We start from the raw sequence: 15,266 nt of genomic DNA, 5'->3' as shown, positions 1-15,266 counted from the left end.
TATTTTTTTATTCTTTTTTTTTTCGTGGAATTTTAAAACAGTAAACAAACAGGTGGCCGCTGGCCGGAGCCGGACGAGGACGACAGGAGTGACAGGTGGGTTTAATTTTCTTTTATTAGAGCAACTGCAGATATTTTACAAGCCCTCAAAATATATTTCCATGGTTACAGGACTGAAACACTAACTGGCAACTGGCATTGAAAAGTGTATTCAAACAGAAGCTTGTAACCACAAGAAGATGTTTGTCTACCTCAGTAAAAAAATTGCTATTCCAAACAGCATTTTGTTAAAATGCATTGCCTGGGACAAAGAAAATGGATATTTAGCTTGTGGGGGCGACGATGGTCTCTTGAAAATTGTTCGGTTGGATTCCAATCAGAATCAGAATGTACCTAATTCAATTGGTCAAGCCCAACAACAACAGTCCAATCTTTCTGCAAATCAAACCTTAGAAGGGCACAATGGATGTGTGAGCATTGCAGTGTGGAATGAAACTAGCCAGAAGTTGACAACCAGTGACCAGAATGGCTTGATAATCGTCTGGGTTTTCTTTAAAGGTTTTAACAGTGTTTAAGGTAAAAAATAATTATGTTTCTATATATCATGCTTTATTTATTCAGGAACCTGGCACGAAGAAATGATAAACAATAGAAACAAGTCTGTGGTAACAGGAATGACATGGAATGGTGATGGCCAAAAAATCTGCATTGTTTACGAAGATGGTGCTGTTATTGTAGGAAGTGTCGATGGTAACCGTTTATGGGGACGTGACCTGAAGAATGTCCAACTTAGTCAAGTTGACTGGTCACCAGACTCAAAAATGATATTATTTGGATTAAGCAATGGGGAAGTACACCTTTATGACAGTGCAGTTACATTCATAGTATGTATTCCCTTTTTGACAGATGGACAGATAATAGCTTGATTTTAATAAATTTTCTTTTGCTACTACATTTGCAGATGAAACTCGGTTTGAAGGCAGAGTGTACCCTGGTTGCGCTGAAATGGTTCAAGTATTCCATCTACCCAGAAAATCCATCTTTAGCAATTTTATTTACCGACGGCACTCTACAATTGATGAAAAGCGACCAAGATGACAGCCCTATTTTAATTAATACTCAACTTAAACCAGTTGACTGCCAGTGGAATCATGATGGCACATTATTAGCTATTGCCGGCCGTTCATCTGATTCAAATCCTGGACCGAACCAGAACAACATCAATTTTTATACTCCTCTCGGAAAATTAATTAGGACCATGAAGTTACCAGGAAACCAAATTGCTGGTTTAAGCTGGGAAGGTCACTCTCTCCGTCTAGCTTTTGCCATAGATTCGTTCATCTACTTGGCTCAGGTCAAACATGACTACATGTGGACTTGCTTTTCTAATACCCTAGTTTATCATTTCCACAGAAGGAATAAGCCAGAGAGCTATGTCATGTTCTGGGATACCAAAAATAATGAGGTAAACCTGAATTTGTCAACCATATTTATCTTTCGGTTATTCATTCACGTTGCTTTCATGTTCATGTTATTTTTGGTTTAGCGTTACGTGAAACAAGTTCGTCAGTTTATTGGTACTGCTTCTTGTGGAGATCACTGCGTTCTAGCTACCCGACTTGACGATGAAGAGATTCAGATAAGCACTCAGTGTGACTTCGGACTTATCCTCTGTAACGCATTAGGCACTCCTGTCGACAGCAAATATGTCAGTTTGGAACCACGTTTGGTGGCAATGACTTCCAGTCACGTCATCACTGCTTCTGATAGAAGCTTCATGCTTTGGCATTATCGTACACCACGATCTCAAACTACGATAGACCTAGCAGGTACTAGTTTATACACATGACAAGGTCATGAAGCATTGGGAAATTTAACTTTCATTTTTTTAAGGCATCAAGCGAGAAAACAAAGAAAAAATCTACAGTATAGAGACGTTTTTGAGCGGTGAACATTCCTTATCGTGCGTCACAGCCCGAGACAATGTGTTAATTTTTGGAACCGACTCCCGCAAATTGCTAGGATTCAATCTCAGCTCAACGACTGTCCAATTTGTCAGTGATATTCAGCTGAATTTCGAACCAGTGAAAATGTCTCTCAATTCCAATTGCACGTAAGTCATTATTTACTTTTAATTTCAATTTCGAAAATAATGGAAATATTTTTCTTACTGAATTTAAACTTGGTGTGTTTTTTACAGGAAACTGGCAATTTTAGATCACAACGGAATATTGCATATTCTCCAACTGGAAGTCGACGGGGCATCCTTTACACTTGGCAGTGTTTTGTCGTAAGCTCTCTTCAGATAAAAATGTTTGGTACTGCTCTTACTGGAAGAGTTTTTTCTTAAGGTTTGAACGACGAGATGTATGGGACTTGTGTTGGGCAATGGACAACCCTGAACTATTTGCGTTGATGGAGAAAACACGCATGTACATATTTCGCAATTTAGAACCTGAAGAACCGGTTGTGTGTTCCGCATATCTTTGCCATTTCAAGGTGATAAACTCCCTCAAGCGCAAGCTACATAAGAGAAACTCGTTAAATAAAATGTCACGTGCTTACCAATTTTATTTTAGGATTTAGAAATTTTCGCTGTTTCACTTGGAGATGTGTTGAAAGATCCTGAAAACCCTTCGAAAGATGATTTAGTTGCAATGGAAACTAAATCTTTAAGGGATACTAGGCACCTTCTGGAGAAAGTAGGAACAAACGAAGCCTATCAATTTGTAGAAGAAAATTCTCACCCGCGTTTGTGGAGACTTCTCGCGGAATCAGCTCTTCAGCAATATGGTTAGAAATATGATATATTAAAAAAAAAACTAACTTGAAAATGTTTAAATTTCAGATTTACAAGCAGCCGAATCTGCCTTTGTGCGATGTGCTGATTTTGCTTCGTTGCAGTTGTTGCACCGGCTGAAAAATCTCCCCACTGGATCTGCATTGGTTAAAGCAGAAGTGGCAGCTTACTTTCACAAATTTGACGATGCTGAAAGTATCTACATAGAGAACGACAGGAGGTACTATTTGAACTTTTTATTATCTGATTATTATCGGAGTAAAAGAAATAGAAAAGAAACATATTGTAAATATTTTTGTTTCCATTATAGAGACTTGGCTATGGCACTCCGCCGCAAACTGGGTGACTGGGCGCGAGTTTCCGAATTGCAGAACGCAGCCACTTCGACTGATTTAGAGAACAAGTCCACTTACAATCAGATGGGCAACTTCTTTGGCGATCGTCATCAATACACCCAAGCCTCTCGCTATTACAAGTTGGCCGAGAACAATGAAAAGTTGGTTGACTGCTACTACAACATGGAAGACTACGATAATTTGGAAAAGTTGGTAGACTCGTTGGAGGAAAGGGATCCTCTTATTTCGAAAATCGCCTCCATGTTCACTTCGGTTGGGCTGTGTCAGCAAGCTGTTCAATGCTACCTAAAAGTATGTTTTGCATGACAAATTCCTTAATTTCTAAACCAACAGTTGGTATTTTGTTAATGCCTTAAATGTACTATTGCTAGTGCAATCAAATGAAAGCAGCGCTGGACACCTGCGTTACACTTCACCAATGGAATATGGCAGTTGAACTTTCTCGGCAAATTCAGGTCCCGGAAATAGCTTCACGTTTGGTTTCTCATGCCGATCGACTTCTAGAGCACGGGAAGATATCTGATGCTGTGGAACTCTTTCGCAAAGCCAACTGCCACAAAGAAGCCTCCAACTTATTGTTTCAGGTAGGAGAATGCAGCTTTTCAAGTGGTTAATTGAAGTCTCATCACACTGATGCGTTTACTATGCAGGTCGGCGAACAAGCAATTAAAAAATGGAACGATCCTTTGAAAATCAAAAAGTTGTTTGTTCTGGCTGCCTTGCTTACCGAAGAGGCTAAAAACGTCACCACTCAAAATTCACTCACAATGGAACGCGTTTCAAAGTTTCTAGATGCTCCTTGGCGTCCAGCGGAAGCTTGGCACTACTTCATACTAGCTCAGCAGCAGTTCCAGCAAGGCAAACTCGTCGCTGTCATGGCCACCTCTGTCAAGCTACAGGATTACACCGATATCCTTGACGAAGAGACCGTGTTCTCAATGTTGGCCCTGGCTAGCGCTCTCAACAAGTGTTTCAACGTTTGTTCAAAAGCTTTCACTTGCCTGGAATCCATTCCTTCTGTAAGAAAACTGTAGACATTCTGTGTTTTCAATTAATAATTATTTCTATCTTGAAAATGATATCTTATACAGTTAAGTCCAGCCGACCGCGAGAGTTACAGTCTCTTGGCATTGGATATTTTCACCAAATATCCACCCAAAGATGGTCGATCTAGCCAGATTGAATGCCCCCACTGCGCAACTGATATTCAAGACTGGTACTCATGCAAAATATCTAGATTACTCGATTGTAAATTAATTCAAGCCGTTTCTTTGTGATTAGGTCGAATAACTGCCCGGAATGCAACAATCGATTCTCAAGTTGCGTGGCTACAGGGAGACCTTTAATGGATACTTCGTTGATTTGGACTTGCAGAGTTTGCAAGCATAGCGCTGCAGAGCACGACGTGCTTACAAGAAATTCTTGTCCACTTTGTCATTCCCCTATTTAAAACGCTGGATTTTCCACCATGAATGTATCAAAACTGTTAATTTAATCCGTCCACACATTCGTGTCATCCATATCAAAGCAGATCTCAAAATGATTTTCATAGCATTGATAAATGATCGTGATTGCATAATAATGCATATAGAAACACATTTACGCTCTGTGTAATGATTCGCCCTTTTTAAGTCGGATTTGTATTTGAAACCGACAGTATTTATTTATTGTTTGTCTATGCTCGTTAGGTCGTGCATTTTTTTTTGTGGGATTAACGCTGAAATATATAAGGGAATCTTGCTATCGCGCTCCCCTACACATTTTAAGTTACATTTTGACAAAAACTAGGATGGCACTTACTATTTATTGTTCAGTGTAGAAAATTCAGATAGACCTAAGAAATGCGTCATTTGAAATCAATATTGTATGAAGTAATAAAGTTTAAGACAAAGGAAATACGGTCTGAAGCAAAATTGAGATCGTCAATTTGGCAACTCAGTGCAGTTGTAAACATTAACTTGTCGATTCGATGTCTGATTAAAATCTAAATTTTGAGTGAAAGAGCAGTGAAAATATCTGGAATTTTCCTTCAATGTGTCAACGTATTGGCTGTGAAACACCAAGTTGGTGAAAAGAGGCTGCTAAATTCAAGTGATTGTTTGCTGTAGTTACTGAAGTCAGATTCGGAAGGACATTGAAATTGTAAGTTTGAATTGAATGTTTGTTTTCAAATGTTGGTTAACGAAATTAGAGATAACTTGAACTGTAAGTATGACTTAGTAATATTGAATAAGTAGTAGGCCTAGTTAATGTTAAACGAGAAAAAAAAACAGATTTTAGAATTGCTAAAAACATTACTTAAAATAAATAAATTTTAGAGAATCGTTACGTTCAATTGACGTAGTCTAACGATAAAAAACTTGCGTAAACATAACAATAAGAATAACGAGACTTAGCTACATTGTTGAGGTGAGGGATAGGGGAATGGAATTCAGATTAAGAATCGATTAATTTTCTATAGTAAGTAGTGGCCCTGAAAAGGGCCGATTTGTTAAAAGGGACTGGAATCGTTTACGCTCGTTCACCACGGATACGACGGGCGAGCTGGATGTCTTTAGGCATGATGGTGACTCGCTTGGCGTGGATGGCGCACAAGTTTGTGTCTTCGAAAAGACCCACCAAGTAAGCTTCGCTGGCCTCCTGCAGGGCCATGACGGCCGAGCTCTGGAAACGCAAGTCGGTCTTGAAATCCTGGGCGATTTCTCTGACCAAGCGCTGGAATGGCAACTTGCGGATCAGAAGCTCGGTCGACTTTTGGTAGCGACGGATCTCACGAAGGGCGACGGTGCCGGGACGATAACGATGGGGTTTCTTGACTCCTCCAGTGGCCGGCGCACTCTTGCGAGCGGCTTTGGTGGCCAACTGTTTGCGGGGCGCCTTGCCACCGGTGGATTTACGTGCGGTCTGCTTGGTACGAGCCATGTCGAACAACTGAAAGTTGAGATAAGGAAATAGTGGAGGGATGTTGGGTTTATATAGGAGAGCTGGGAGACGTTGTGGAATGTATGGGATCTCTTTTCACCAATTGGTTGTTGGGAAAAATGGGGAGGGAAGTTGAGGAATACAAAGCTTAGGGCCTTAGGCTTTGTTGACCTGAGTTGGGGTGGCTGTTAAGCTCAACCAATGCGGATGGATTTCCCACCGGATCGATTGGTATATAGAGGGGCCCTGGTGGAAACATTCGACATTCAGTTTGTTGTCAAACTCGTTCTGAAACTCATTCGAAAATGACTGGTCGCGGCAAAGGAGGAAAAGGACTCGGCAAGGGAGGCGCCAAACGTCATCGCAAAGTTTTGCGTGACAACATCCAGGGAATCACCAAGCCGGCCATCCGTCGTCTTGCCCGTCGTGGTGGTGTCAAGCGAATCTCCGGTCTCATCTACGAGGAGACCCGCGGTGTGTTGAAGGTGTTCCTTGAGAACGTGATTCGTGACGCCGTCACCTACACTGAACACGCCAAGAGGAAGACTGTGACGGCCATGGACGTCGTCTACGCACTGAAACGCCAGGGCCGCACTCTGTACGGTTTCGGCGGTTAAATCTTTTCTAACTATTCATACTCCGACCGTTCAAACCAATCGGCCCTTTTCAGGGCCACCATTTACTTAAAGAAAAAGATTTCTCAACCAGTCAAGCTATATTCGTGTCGACTTTCTATAAGCAAAAAGGAACAAAAACAGGATTTCATACAGCCGTTGGAGCAATGCTTTGATATTATTTAAGTGTTGGTGCACCTTAAAAAATACTTATGGAAATATAAAGTTCGTATGATACGTATTACACGGTGTTAAGCCAAATAACTTAATTCGTAAAATATCCAGTAGCTATTTTTTTCTCAGATTTTCCAGATTATAATTTTTTAATATTTCCTCTATTCTGCCTTTAATTCTCGTCAATGTTCGGAGTTGCTCTTAGCTACTGAAACAGTTTTTCGCCACTGTCGGTGATTCTTATCTTGATTACTATTTGAATTAAATGAAAGAAATGGCTGTGCCATAGATAAAAATTGCTTAGATTCAACTTCTACTTTTAATCGAATCGTCTGTCTGAATCTAAAATATGTAATAACTTCCCATCGTATTTAACAACATTTTTATAACATTTGCTTAGTACGTAAAAAAGTTCCGTTATTGCTTCGGAGACCAATTTCGTGATCCCCTTTTCTCTGTATTCACTATTCAACGCATTGTTTCAAATCTGGCAAACGTGAACTACAGCTGAGTATTGCTGTAGAATAGTAAACTGGTGAAAAGAGCCTATAAGTATAAGCTCTAGATACAAAGCAATTCATAACGTTCCGTCTCACAAATTGGGTCGAGTTTTGGATTCGACTAGACAAATGTCAAAAGCAGTTAGATATTTTTCTTTTCTTGAAAATTTGGTGGCCCTGAAAAGGGCCGTTTGGTTGGAAGGGACCGAGATGAACAATCTACTTGGTGCTGGTGTACTTGGTGACTGCCTTGGTGCCTTCAGACACGGCGTGCTTGGCCAACTCACCGGGCAAGAGCAGACGGACGGCCGTCTGGATTTCCCGGCTAGTGATGGTCGAACGCTTGTTGTAGTGGGCAAGACGGGACGACTCTCCAGCGATGCGCTCGAAAATGTCGTTGACGAAGCTGTTCATGATGGTCATGGCTTTGGAGGAGATGCCAGTGTCGGGGTGGACCTGCTTCAAAACTTTGTAGATGTAAATGGCGTAGCTCTCCTTCCTCTTGCGCTTCTTCTTCTTGTCTCCTTTGGCAATGTTCTTCTGGGCCTTGCCGGCCTTCTTCGCAGCTTTTCCGCTTACTTTGGGGGGCATTCTAAGACTTGAGTAAATCTGAGAAAGAAAGTAACGATCGTCACTTCAAATTTCGTTTTTATATTGAAGCTGGCTCCCCCTCACTACTTGATGGTAGCCAAAACTCGCGTCTCCAGAGACTTACGTGTAGCAGCAGATGTTCACTGGGGGGCGGAGCTAGTGACACAATCAGGGGAGAGATGAGAGAAAGGCGGGGCAAATAAAAGTTTACCGATTGGCTACCAAAATTGCATTCTGAATCCGACATCAAGCGACTATATAAACGTCGATTTTTCAAATTGTATACATCACTCGTTCCTTGATTGTAGGAACCGCGTTTACTTACTCTACATCTCAACATGTCTGGTCGTGGTAAAGGAGGCAAAGTCAAGGGAAAGTCAAAGACCCGTTCCAGCAGGGCCGGACTTCAATTCCCCGTCGGTCGTATCCACCGAATGCTCCGCAAAGGATCGTACGCTGAGCGCGTCGGTGCCGGTGCCCCCGTCTACTTGGCTGCCGTCATGGAGTACTTGGCCGCTGAGGTCCTCGAGTTGGCTGGTAACGCCGCCCGTGACAACAAGAAGACCCGTATCATCCCTCGTCACTTGCAATTGGCCATCCGCAACGACGAAGAGTTGAACAAACTTCTCTCCGGTGTCACCATCGCTCAGGGTGGTGTTTTGCCCAACATCCAGGCCGTTCTCTTGCCCAAGAAGACCGACAAACCCGCCAAGGCTTAAACTTCTCCCGTCTTTAAACAAACGGCCCTTTTCAGGGCCACCAATTTATTCTTGAAAAAAGGAATTTGCTAAATGCTATAGTTCGCACATTATTTCGTTTCTGACTGAGAAAAACTTTATTAAATATTTTTCATGTTATTTGTACAGATTTATATATATCTTAATCAATGTCTGAATTCAGTATGAGTTTATGATCCATCTTGTTAATTCAGGCAACCTTGCCCACTCCCCCTTAGCTCCAGTTGGAATTCAACATGGTCGCCCTTTGGCTTGTTGTTTGTTGGTTGCGGGTGGTGTGACAGCGATTCTGTCGATAATTCTCATTCTCACTGATTCGGTCTTTTTTTTGTTTATTTTTAATGGAAAATAGCACCAATCACTAGCACTAAGTATCTGTCTGTCTGGTATTGCATTTTACCATGACACCTTTCGACCAACTTGAAAAAGAACTTGAATGGCTGTAAAGAAGATTTTACACCAATTGAGAAATGGTTTTCTTCATTCTTAAGGTTGGGATGGATAGATTTTAAAAGATTTAATAGATAACACACCATGTGGATTCTGATTTCATTCTTGATTTAATTTTTCAGATAATTCCGTCAGCTGAATGTTTCATGTGACCTCGTGACTTCTGGTCGCTTGTGACAAAATAATCCAATTCAAGCTGTGTCTTCCAAAATTTTAGGAAATTCTATTTGCGAGGTAGTTATTTGACCAACATTTCATTTTATTTCTATGATATTTAAGGTTATAGGCCTATAGTATAATTAGGTAGAAAACCCTAAAAATGCTTTTCCTGTTGTTTGCTCACTTGCTGGATGGATTTTTTCAGGGTTTGTTCTCATGTCTAAAGACAAATTCTAGCTCATACCCAACTAAAAAGGATAGCCTAATTACTCCTCCCCTGTCTGCTTGTAAAACCACGAGTAGGCAATCAGATGCCCCTGGTAGAGAAATTAAAACTTGTTTCTTATAGGCTATTTGCATAGCCAACTCTATTACGGTCAAGATGTGGTTCCCACACGCATTTAACAATTTGGAAAGCCGACTTCCTTTTTCATTCACTTAATAGTCTAATTTCCGTAAATTATGTACGCTCTGGAGTAAATGTAACCGTGAATGAACTGGAATTTCACTCGGTGAACATTTTGCTATTCTTTTTCTATTTTTAACTGCCTAGTTTTCAACCTATTCTATCATGATAATTTCACTTGATCGCTAAATGGATGAAACATGATTCCTTCTTCATTTTGTAAATATTCCATTGATTTCTCGTTTACTGCTCTTGGCACATAGTTCTGTTATGTTTCATAACATTTAATTGTTTAATTTTTCTTTTAGAATGCCAAAATGTTCCATCGGGATGTTCGGCCACATCATCAACAATCACAAGCTATTCAAATATCTATGCATCACCTATTTATGTGCCAGTTCCCGTTTCACCGCCTTCACAAATCAATCAACCGGAGCCAGTGGAACGTTTGGACTCAAAAGAAAGAGTTTCTCAGTTGAAAGATCTATAGCGGATGCTGGAACTGCAGAAGAAGATTCAGGAATTGGAGATTAGTATGCAGGAAGCCAAAGCCAAACAGGCTGTTCCTCCCAGTGGAATTAAAAGCCAGCAGGTCGTCATCGACAAATCAGTATCTGCAGCTATTTTTCGCTGGAGCAAGAAGCCGAACTTTGTGTGTTCCTGACCTCATCTTCTGTCTCTTCTAAAATTCTGAATGCAATTGATCTTCTGCAAGTCCGATTGAGAAATGTGATCGCCTCAACCGGAGCTCTCGTTGTCAACCGTCGTCGCATTGGAAAGATAACCGAAAATCCGCTCTCCTTGGCCTTACAGCACAGTCGTCGAGGCTCGATCGTTCGCCAAGATGATTCAACGAGAGATTGAAGCCCTTTAAGCTGTCCAGCACCGCAATTTTATTGGACTGCTCGGTCTTTGCATGGATAACGAATCGAGTGATGGTGAAGCATCGATTAGAGTCTCGCTCATCTTTGAATTCTCCAACGGAGGGACTCTTTTCGACTGCCTTTTCGGTGTCCAAGCAAATAACAGCAGATTAAAATTAGACGTGAATCAAATGATGCTGATTGCTACACAAACGATTCGCTCGCCATCTCACCGCGAGGCTCTCCATCTACTGCATTCCACTCCGCAGAACCCGGCCGGTTCAGTTATAGTCCACTGCGACGTGAAATCCACCAATGTTTTACTGCAACGGGATGACGAACGAAAAGTCGTACGAGCTGTTTTGGCCGATTTTGGTTTGGCACGTTTTCATTCGGATCTCAACGAAAGTGCGGCTCTGGCCTAGCAGCCGCGGTAGGTAACCACGGCTATGTCGATCCTTTGTATGCAGAGGTACTGTATATTTTCAACATGTTCCAACTGATGCAGTGTTTATTAATTATTTTTCAGTTGCCATTGTAGAGTTCAACCTACAGACGGGCCGGCCGGTTTACATGTCCTTCACGCTTGAAGGTCGCGGGGAATATTACGTTAAACTGTCAATGCGGTGGTGTAGAGATTGGGTGAGAATGAAACGTGTTGCATCATTATCAAGCAGGTACAATAGCAGCAAGACTCAGCCATTTGGTATTCATTTTTATATTGGTTTTTGTAGACCCATCCCCTGCAACGTCAACGCATCAGGCATCGCATCAAAGCATCAGGAAAGTTATCTATACATGAGGAGTAAAACTGTTGGTTGCTGTGAATTCCATTATTACATTTTTCATCATGAACATTTCAGTGTGCTTTTTAGAAAAGGTAAAGATTGATATGCTTTATTCTTTGTTGTATTTTTATTAATGTAAAACATTTTATTTTACAGAGCACACAGTTTCTTTATGGAATCGTGTGGTCCTGGCACGGAGATTCTTGTGCCAATGCTGACCTTTGTCCATGACGGAAGAGGGACTTCCATCAACGTTCCTCTCCATCCTTATCTTGGCGACGCACGCTCATCTAACTTCACTGCTTCTAAACACAATTTGTTTGACTTCACTGGCGAGTTTCTGAACCACTTCAGTGATCGCTTCCGTCCGCTGTTACGCACCTGCAGTCACTCACCACGGGATTATGCCCAGGTACCCAACAATTGACTTATTTTCGTAGGTTATCTACTAAAAGTCTAGTTGCGTTACACTCTGTCTGTGTAATAGTTTTCAAAATCAGACCCTTCTTACGCGCCAACGAAGTTTTACTTGGACGTTTCTTTTTTCTAACGCTAGATGGCTTTTTGATAATTTGCAGCTGTCATAACAGTCAGTTTCAGTTACTTTCCACGGCTATTTAAACATTTATTGGCAGTTATTTTGTTGAAATGTTTAGTAATAACTGACGATTACTATTCCAGCAACAAAGCTCACTTGTAAAATTTTCGATAATTGCTCTTTTTTTCTACTTCCGGTTTGCTCATTTCAGTCAGTATTTCAGAAAATATTCAATTGAGGAGCAAAAGAACCACATATTCGTAATCCTCGTTGAATTTGTGGTAAAGTTCATGTTATCTTTTTTACGTACGCGTACTTCTGGTTTCGAAAATTTTCCTGAGACATAGAGCTGTATTTCACGACGGCGTGACAAAGACATATCATTATAAAAGAGTAGTAGATGTACGATGGGGAATTTCAATTGACTAGGCGAAGGTAGACGAGAGATGGAACAATGGAAATAATATACAGAGCAATGAACAATGAGATATAATACACTACGATGCAACGATGCAGAACAAGTTCATGCAATACATGTCATTTAATTACATGCAAAACCATTGAGGAGCCGGAGTATAGGCTTCCTGGTCATCCCCATGTCCGCAGATGTGGCGATGAATAATGGAGACAGATCCCTGGATGGCCATCAGACGGCACTTCCTCCGGAGGCGACGCCAAGGAGCCGGGGGGATGTTGAGGGCGACGGCCACTGCGTTGTTTGAAGGGAGCCAGGATCCCAAGGCGCCAATAACGAAGGGCAAGCAATTTAAAGCGCGCCTTTAAAGTTTTTAGCAAAAAAACCAGAACAATGAGCCTATATGTATTATGTGACTATTTTGTTACTTTAATTGGCATGTCACTTAATAAGAATTGTTTTCTCTTTATTCAGGTAATGAGAGGAAACGTCGAGAAGATGGACACTAAAACGTCGCCGGTATCTTCAAAATGTCAGCGTGGGCCATCATTTGTTGTTGGTTATATGTTTGTGTTAGTGTTAGTTAACCCGTTGTCTGCCACGCCTTTGTTTTCCCCTAGCTCCTTAGCACGGGCCGCGCTGTTCGGTCTCGTGGTTTACAAGCCGTGGGGTCGGAGAGTCGCCAATCCCAAAATTTGCCGCAAGGCGCCTTTTTCAGGCAATGCACCATGGTTCCCCCTTTTCAGCACGGACTTGTCAGCAATGGCAAGTCCCACTTGGTCATGGATCCTTCAGACGTGGCGCGTAGATTAGTAGGAGAGAGCAACCTACGGGTTGTATGGCGTGGTAGCCAATGGGATAACTTAAGTATGTATATGTGTATGAATGTATGTGACTGTAAAATGTGGAGGAATTGTGGGAGGAGTTGGACAATATAACATAATTCTTTTTATAAGATTTTTGTTCATTGGTTTTCATTTATACCAAGATTTGTTTATGAATTGTATCAATATATTTCTCTCAACTTCAAAGTCTTTCATTTTTACAAAAGTCAACCACTTCCCCATTACTTATAAGATTTGATAAAATCTGCAGTTACAAGTGTATTTCGTAACTAATCCTTGAAATATCATCATCGAACCACAAGAACATGTCCGTATGAATAAGGCAGTAGTCACCTCTAAAACATAAAACAAACAATTCACAATTCAGCATACCGGTCTTAATGAAATCCAACTCTGATAGACAACTGACGCAAAGTTGACAAAAAGTTACTAACAAAAGTATTACAAAAGAATTACCCGTATTAAAACCATTATTTTCTCTTTTAAGATCAAATATTAATTCCCAGTGACCAATGACCATAAATTAACCGACAAATATAAATAACCTCACATAGAGGTTTCGGCTCTAGTATTTAGACATTTCCTTGTAGAAAATTGCGGAATCGTAGTTGGTGGTGTAGTACTCCGCTGCCTTGGTGGTGTAGTACTCCGCTGCCTTGGTGGTGTAGTACTCGCGGTGGTGTAACTCGAGGCAGAATTATACTTTGAGGCTTCGGTGTAATAGTTCGGGACATCATAAGTTGTGGTGTAGTACTCCGGTTGCTGCGTATTATGTTGTGTGGTAAGACGCCGGCGTTGCTGTTTGGTATCCACCATACCCACGAGACATCGGTACCCCAGTAGTCGACCCAACCATCAAGGATACAGCAACTAACAGCAGCACGACGCTATAGTTAACTGGACGGTAAATAAATTTTGAATAATAACTAGCATATTAACAAACAAAATGATAAAGTGATACAAAACCATGTAAAAACAGAATATTTACCATTTGGTTGCGAACCGGTATTACGATGAAGAATGCAGTTGGTGACAAATAGTCCACAGCAGTTGTTGCCGTGTCGGAGATTTTCACTCAACTGATTTCAAACGCCTTTTCTCTTCTTTTATACGACTTTCTCACCCTGACCCCTCTCTTAAGTCATGCGGCTATTTTACCTGCTTGATAATGAAGCAAACACTTCCCGTCCTCACCCAACCTCTACCTCTACACCACCGCATTGACAGTTTTACATAATGATCTCCGTGACCTTCCGAAGGACATACAAACTGGCCTTTCCTTCTGCAGGTTGACGTTGCTGGGGATGGGTCTACAACAAACAATATTAAAATTAATACCAAATTAGGCTTTCAACAACGAATGAAATCACGATGTAGTACTAGGGCTCTTTGTGATGCAGCTCGGGCAGCAAAAATTGAAGTGTAGTATTTGAGGTATTTGACAACCAACCACAGCACACGCCACAGTTTACTATACAATAAATAATTGGAACATGAATATGCAATAACAACTGATAAAAAGGAGAATTGATCACGATTCCATGTAGAAAAATGAAAATTTACCTCTATGTACGATGAAGAATGCAGTTGGTGACAAATAGTGCACGGCAGTTGTTGTCGTGTCGGAGATAATCACTCGCTTGATTATTTCGCCTTTTCTCTCCTTTAATACAACTTGTAATACTCTGAAGCCTTGGTGGTGTAGTACTTTGGAGCCTTGGTGTAGTAAGCTGGAGCAGCGTTGGTTAATGTTGAGTAATAAGAAAGTAGTGTTGTGCTTTCATATCCGCCATACCCAGGAGACATCGGCACACCAGTGGTCGACCCAACCATCAACGATTCAACACCCAACAGCAGGACAACGCCATAATTTACTAAAAAATAAATAATTTGAACATAAATATGCAATAATAATTGACTAAAAACAATAGAAATTGATACAAAAACAAAAGTAACAGAATATTTACTCATGATTGCGATTTAGTGAGAAATAGTGCACAGCAGTTGTTGCCGTGTCGGAGATAATCACTCAACTAATTTCAAACGCCTTTTCTCTCTCATTTTATACGACTTTTTCTCACCCTGACCCCTCTCTTAAGCCTTGCGGCT

General features: G+C 41.1%; 5 protein-coding genes and 4 long non-coding RNA genes across 9 annotated transcripts; 4 read left to right on the top strand and 5 right to left on the bottom strand.

The window, feature by feature from the left end:
• The first annotated feature begins 80 nt into the window (after positions 1–80).
• On the top strand, positions 81–4,900 carry LOC124336881 (WD repeat-containing protein 35-like). The gene is made up of 15 exons (XM_046790773.1): positions 81–95; positions 171–557; positions 621–883; positions 961–1,464; positions 1,546–1,828; positions 1,893–2,112; positions 2,200–2,289; positions 2,351–2,498; positions 2,579–2,792; positions 2,848–3,019; positions 3,110–3,446; positions 3,527–3,739; positions 3,806–4,174; positions 4,247–4,371; positions 4,437–4,900. The coding sequence occupies exons 2-15, from the start codon at positions 239–241 to the stop codon at positions 4,603–4,605; spliced, it is 3,426 nt and encodes a 1,141-aa protein (XP_046646729.1). The 5' UTR covers positions 81–95; positions 171–238; the 3' UTR covers positions 4,606–4,900.
• LOC124337434 lies at positions 761–2,272 on the bottom strand. The gene is made up of 2 exons (XR_006917362.1): positions 2,171–2,272; positions 761–1,022 (listed from the first exon to the last, which is right to left on the bottom strand). It is a non-coding gene; the product is annotated as an uncharacterized LOC124337434 (long non-coding RNA).
• A 657-nt stretch (positions 4,901–5,557) lies between the features above and the next one.
• LOC124337322 (histone H3) lies at positions 5,558–6,089 on the bottom strand. The gene has a single exon (XM_046791430.1). The coding sequence runs from the start codon at positions 6,075–6,077 to the stop codon at positions 5,667–5,669; it is 411 nt and encodes a 136-aa protein (XP_046647386.1). The 5' UTR covers positions 6,078–6,089; the 3' UTR covers positions 5,558–5,666.
• A 247-nt stretch (positions 6,090–6,336) lies between these two features.
• LOC124337296 (histone H4) lies at positions 6,337–6,862 on the top strand. The gene has a single exon (XM_046791403.1). The coding sequence runs from the start codon at positions 6,383–6,385 to the stop codon at positions 6,692–6,694; it is 312 nt and encodes a 103-aa protein (XP_046647359.1). The 5' UTR covers positions 6,337–6,382; the 3' UTR covers positions 6,695–6,862.
• A 179-nt stretch (positions 6,863–7,041) lies between these two features.
• On the bottom strand, positions 7,042–8,077 carry LOC124337266 (histone H2B.3). The gene has a single exon (XM_046791371.1). It carries the CDS (start codon positions 7,954–7,956, stop codon positions 7,585–7,587), a length of 372 nt encoding a protein of 123 aa, XP_046647327.1. The 5' UTR covers positions 7,957–8,077; the 3' UTR covers positions 7,042–7,584.
• A 96-nt stretch (positions 8,078–8,173) lies between these two features.
• On the top strand, positions 8,174–9,057 carry LOC124337233 (histone H2A). The gene has a single exon (XM_046791338.1). It carries the CDS (start codon positions 8,295–8,297, stop codon positions 8,673–8,675), a length of 381 nt encoding a protein of 126 aa, XP_046647294.1. The 5' UTR covers positions 8,174–8,294; the 3' UTR covers positions 8,676–9,057.
• Positions 9,058–9,190: 133 nt separating this feature from the next.
• On the top strand, positions 9,191–11,445 carry LOC124337386. The gene is made up of 4 exons (XR_006917298.1): positions 9,191–9,377; positions 10,017–11,043; positions 11,113–11,248; positions 11,306–11,445. It is a non-coding gene; the product is annotated as an uncharacterized LOC124337386 (long non-coding RNA).
• Positions 11,446–13,451: 2,006 nt separating this feature from the next.
• Positions 13,452–14,309, bottom strand: LOC124337346. Its single transcript, XR_006917231.1, has 2 exons — positions 14,146–14,309; positions 13,452–14,054 (listed from the first exon to the last, which is right to left on the bottom strand). It is a non-coding gene; the product is annotated as an uncharacterized LOC124337346 (long non-coding RNA).
• Positions 14,310–14,412: 103 nt separating this feature from the next.
• Positions 14,413–15,223, bottom strand: LOC124337369. Its single transcript, XR_006917271.1, has 4 exons — positions 15,125–15,223; positions 14,721–15,031; positions 14,538–14,628; positions 14,413–14,467 (listed from the first exon to the last, which is right to left on the bottom strand). It is a non-coding gene; the product is annotated as an uncharacterized LOC124337369 (long non-coding RNA).
• Positions 15,224–15,266: the final 43 nt, after the last annotated feature.

This window comes from Daphnia pulicaria, chromosome 4 (genome assembly GCF_021234035.1).
Source record: "Daphnia pulicaria isolate SC F1-1A chromosome 4, SC_F0-13Bv2, whole genome shotgun sequence".
In the NCBI taxonomy this organism is placed as follows: domain Eukaryota; kingdom Metazoa; phylum Arthropoda; class Branchiopoda; order Diplostraca; family Daphniidae; genus Daphnia; species Daphnia pulicaria.
The sequence above is the reverse complement of the archived record's forward strand: the minus strand, read 5'-3'. Positions and strand labels throughout refer to the sequence as shown.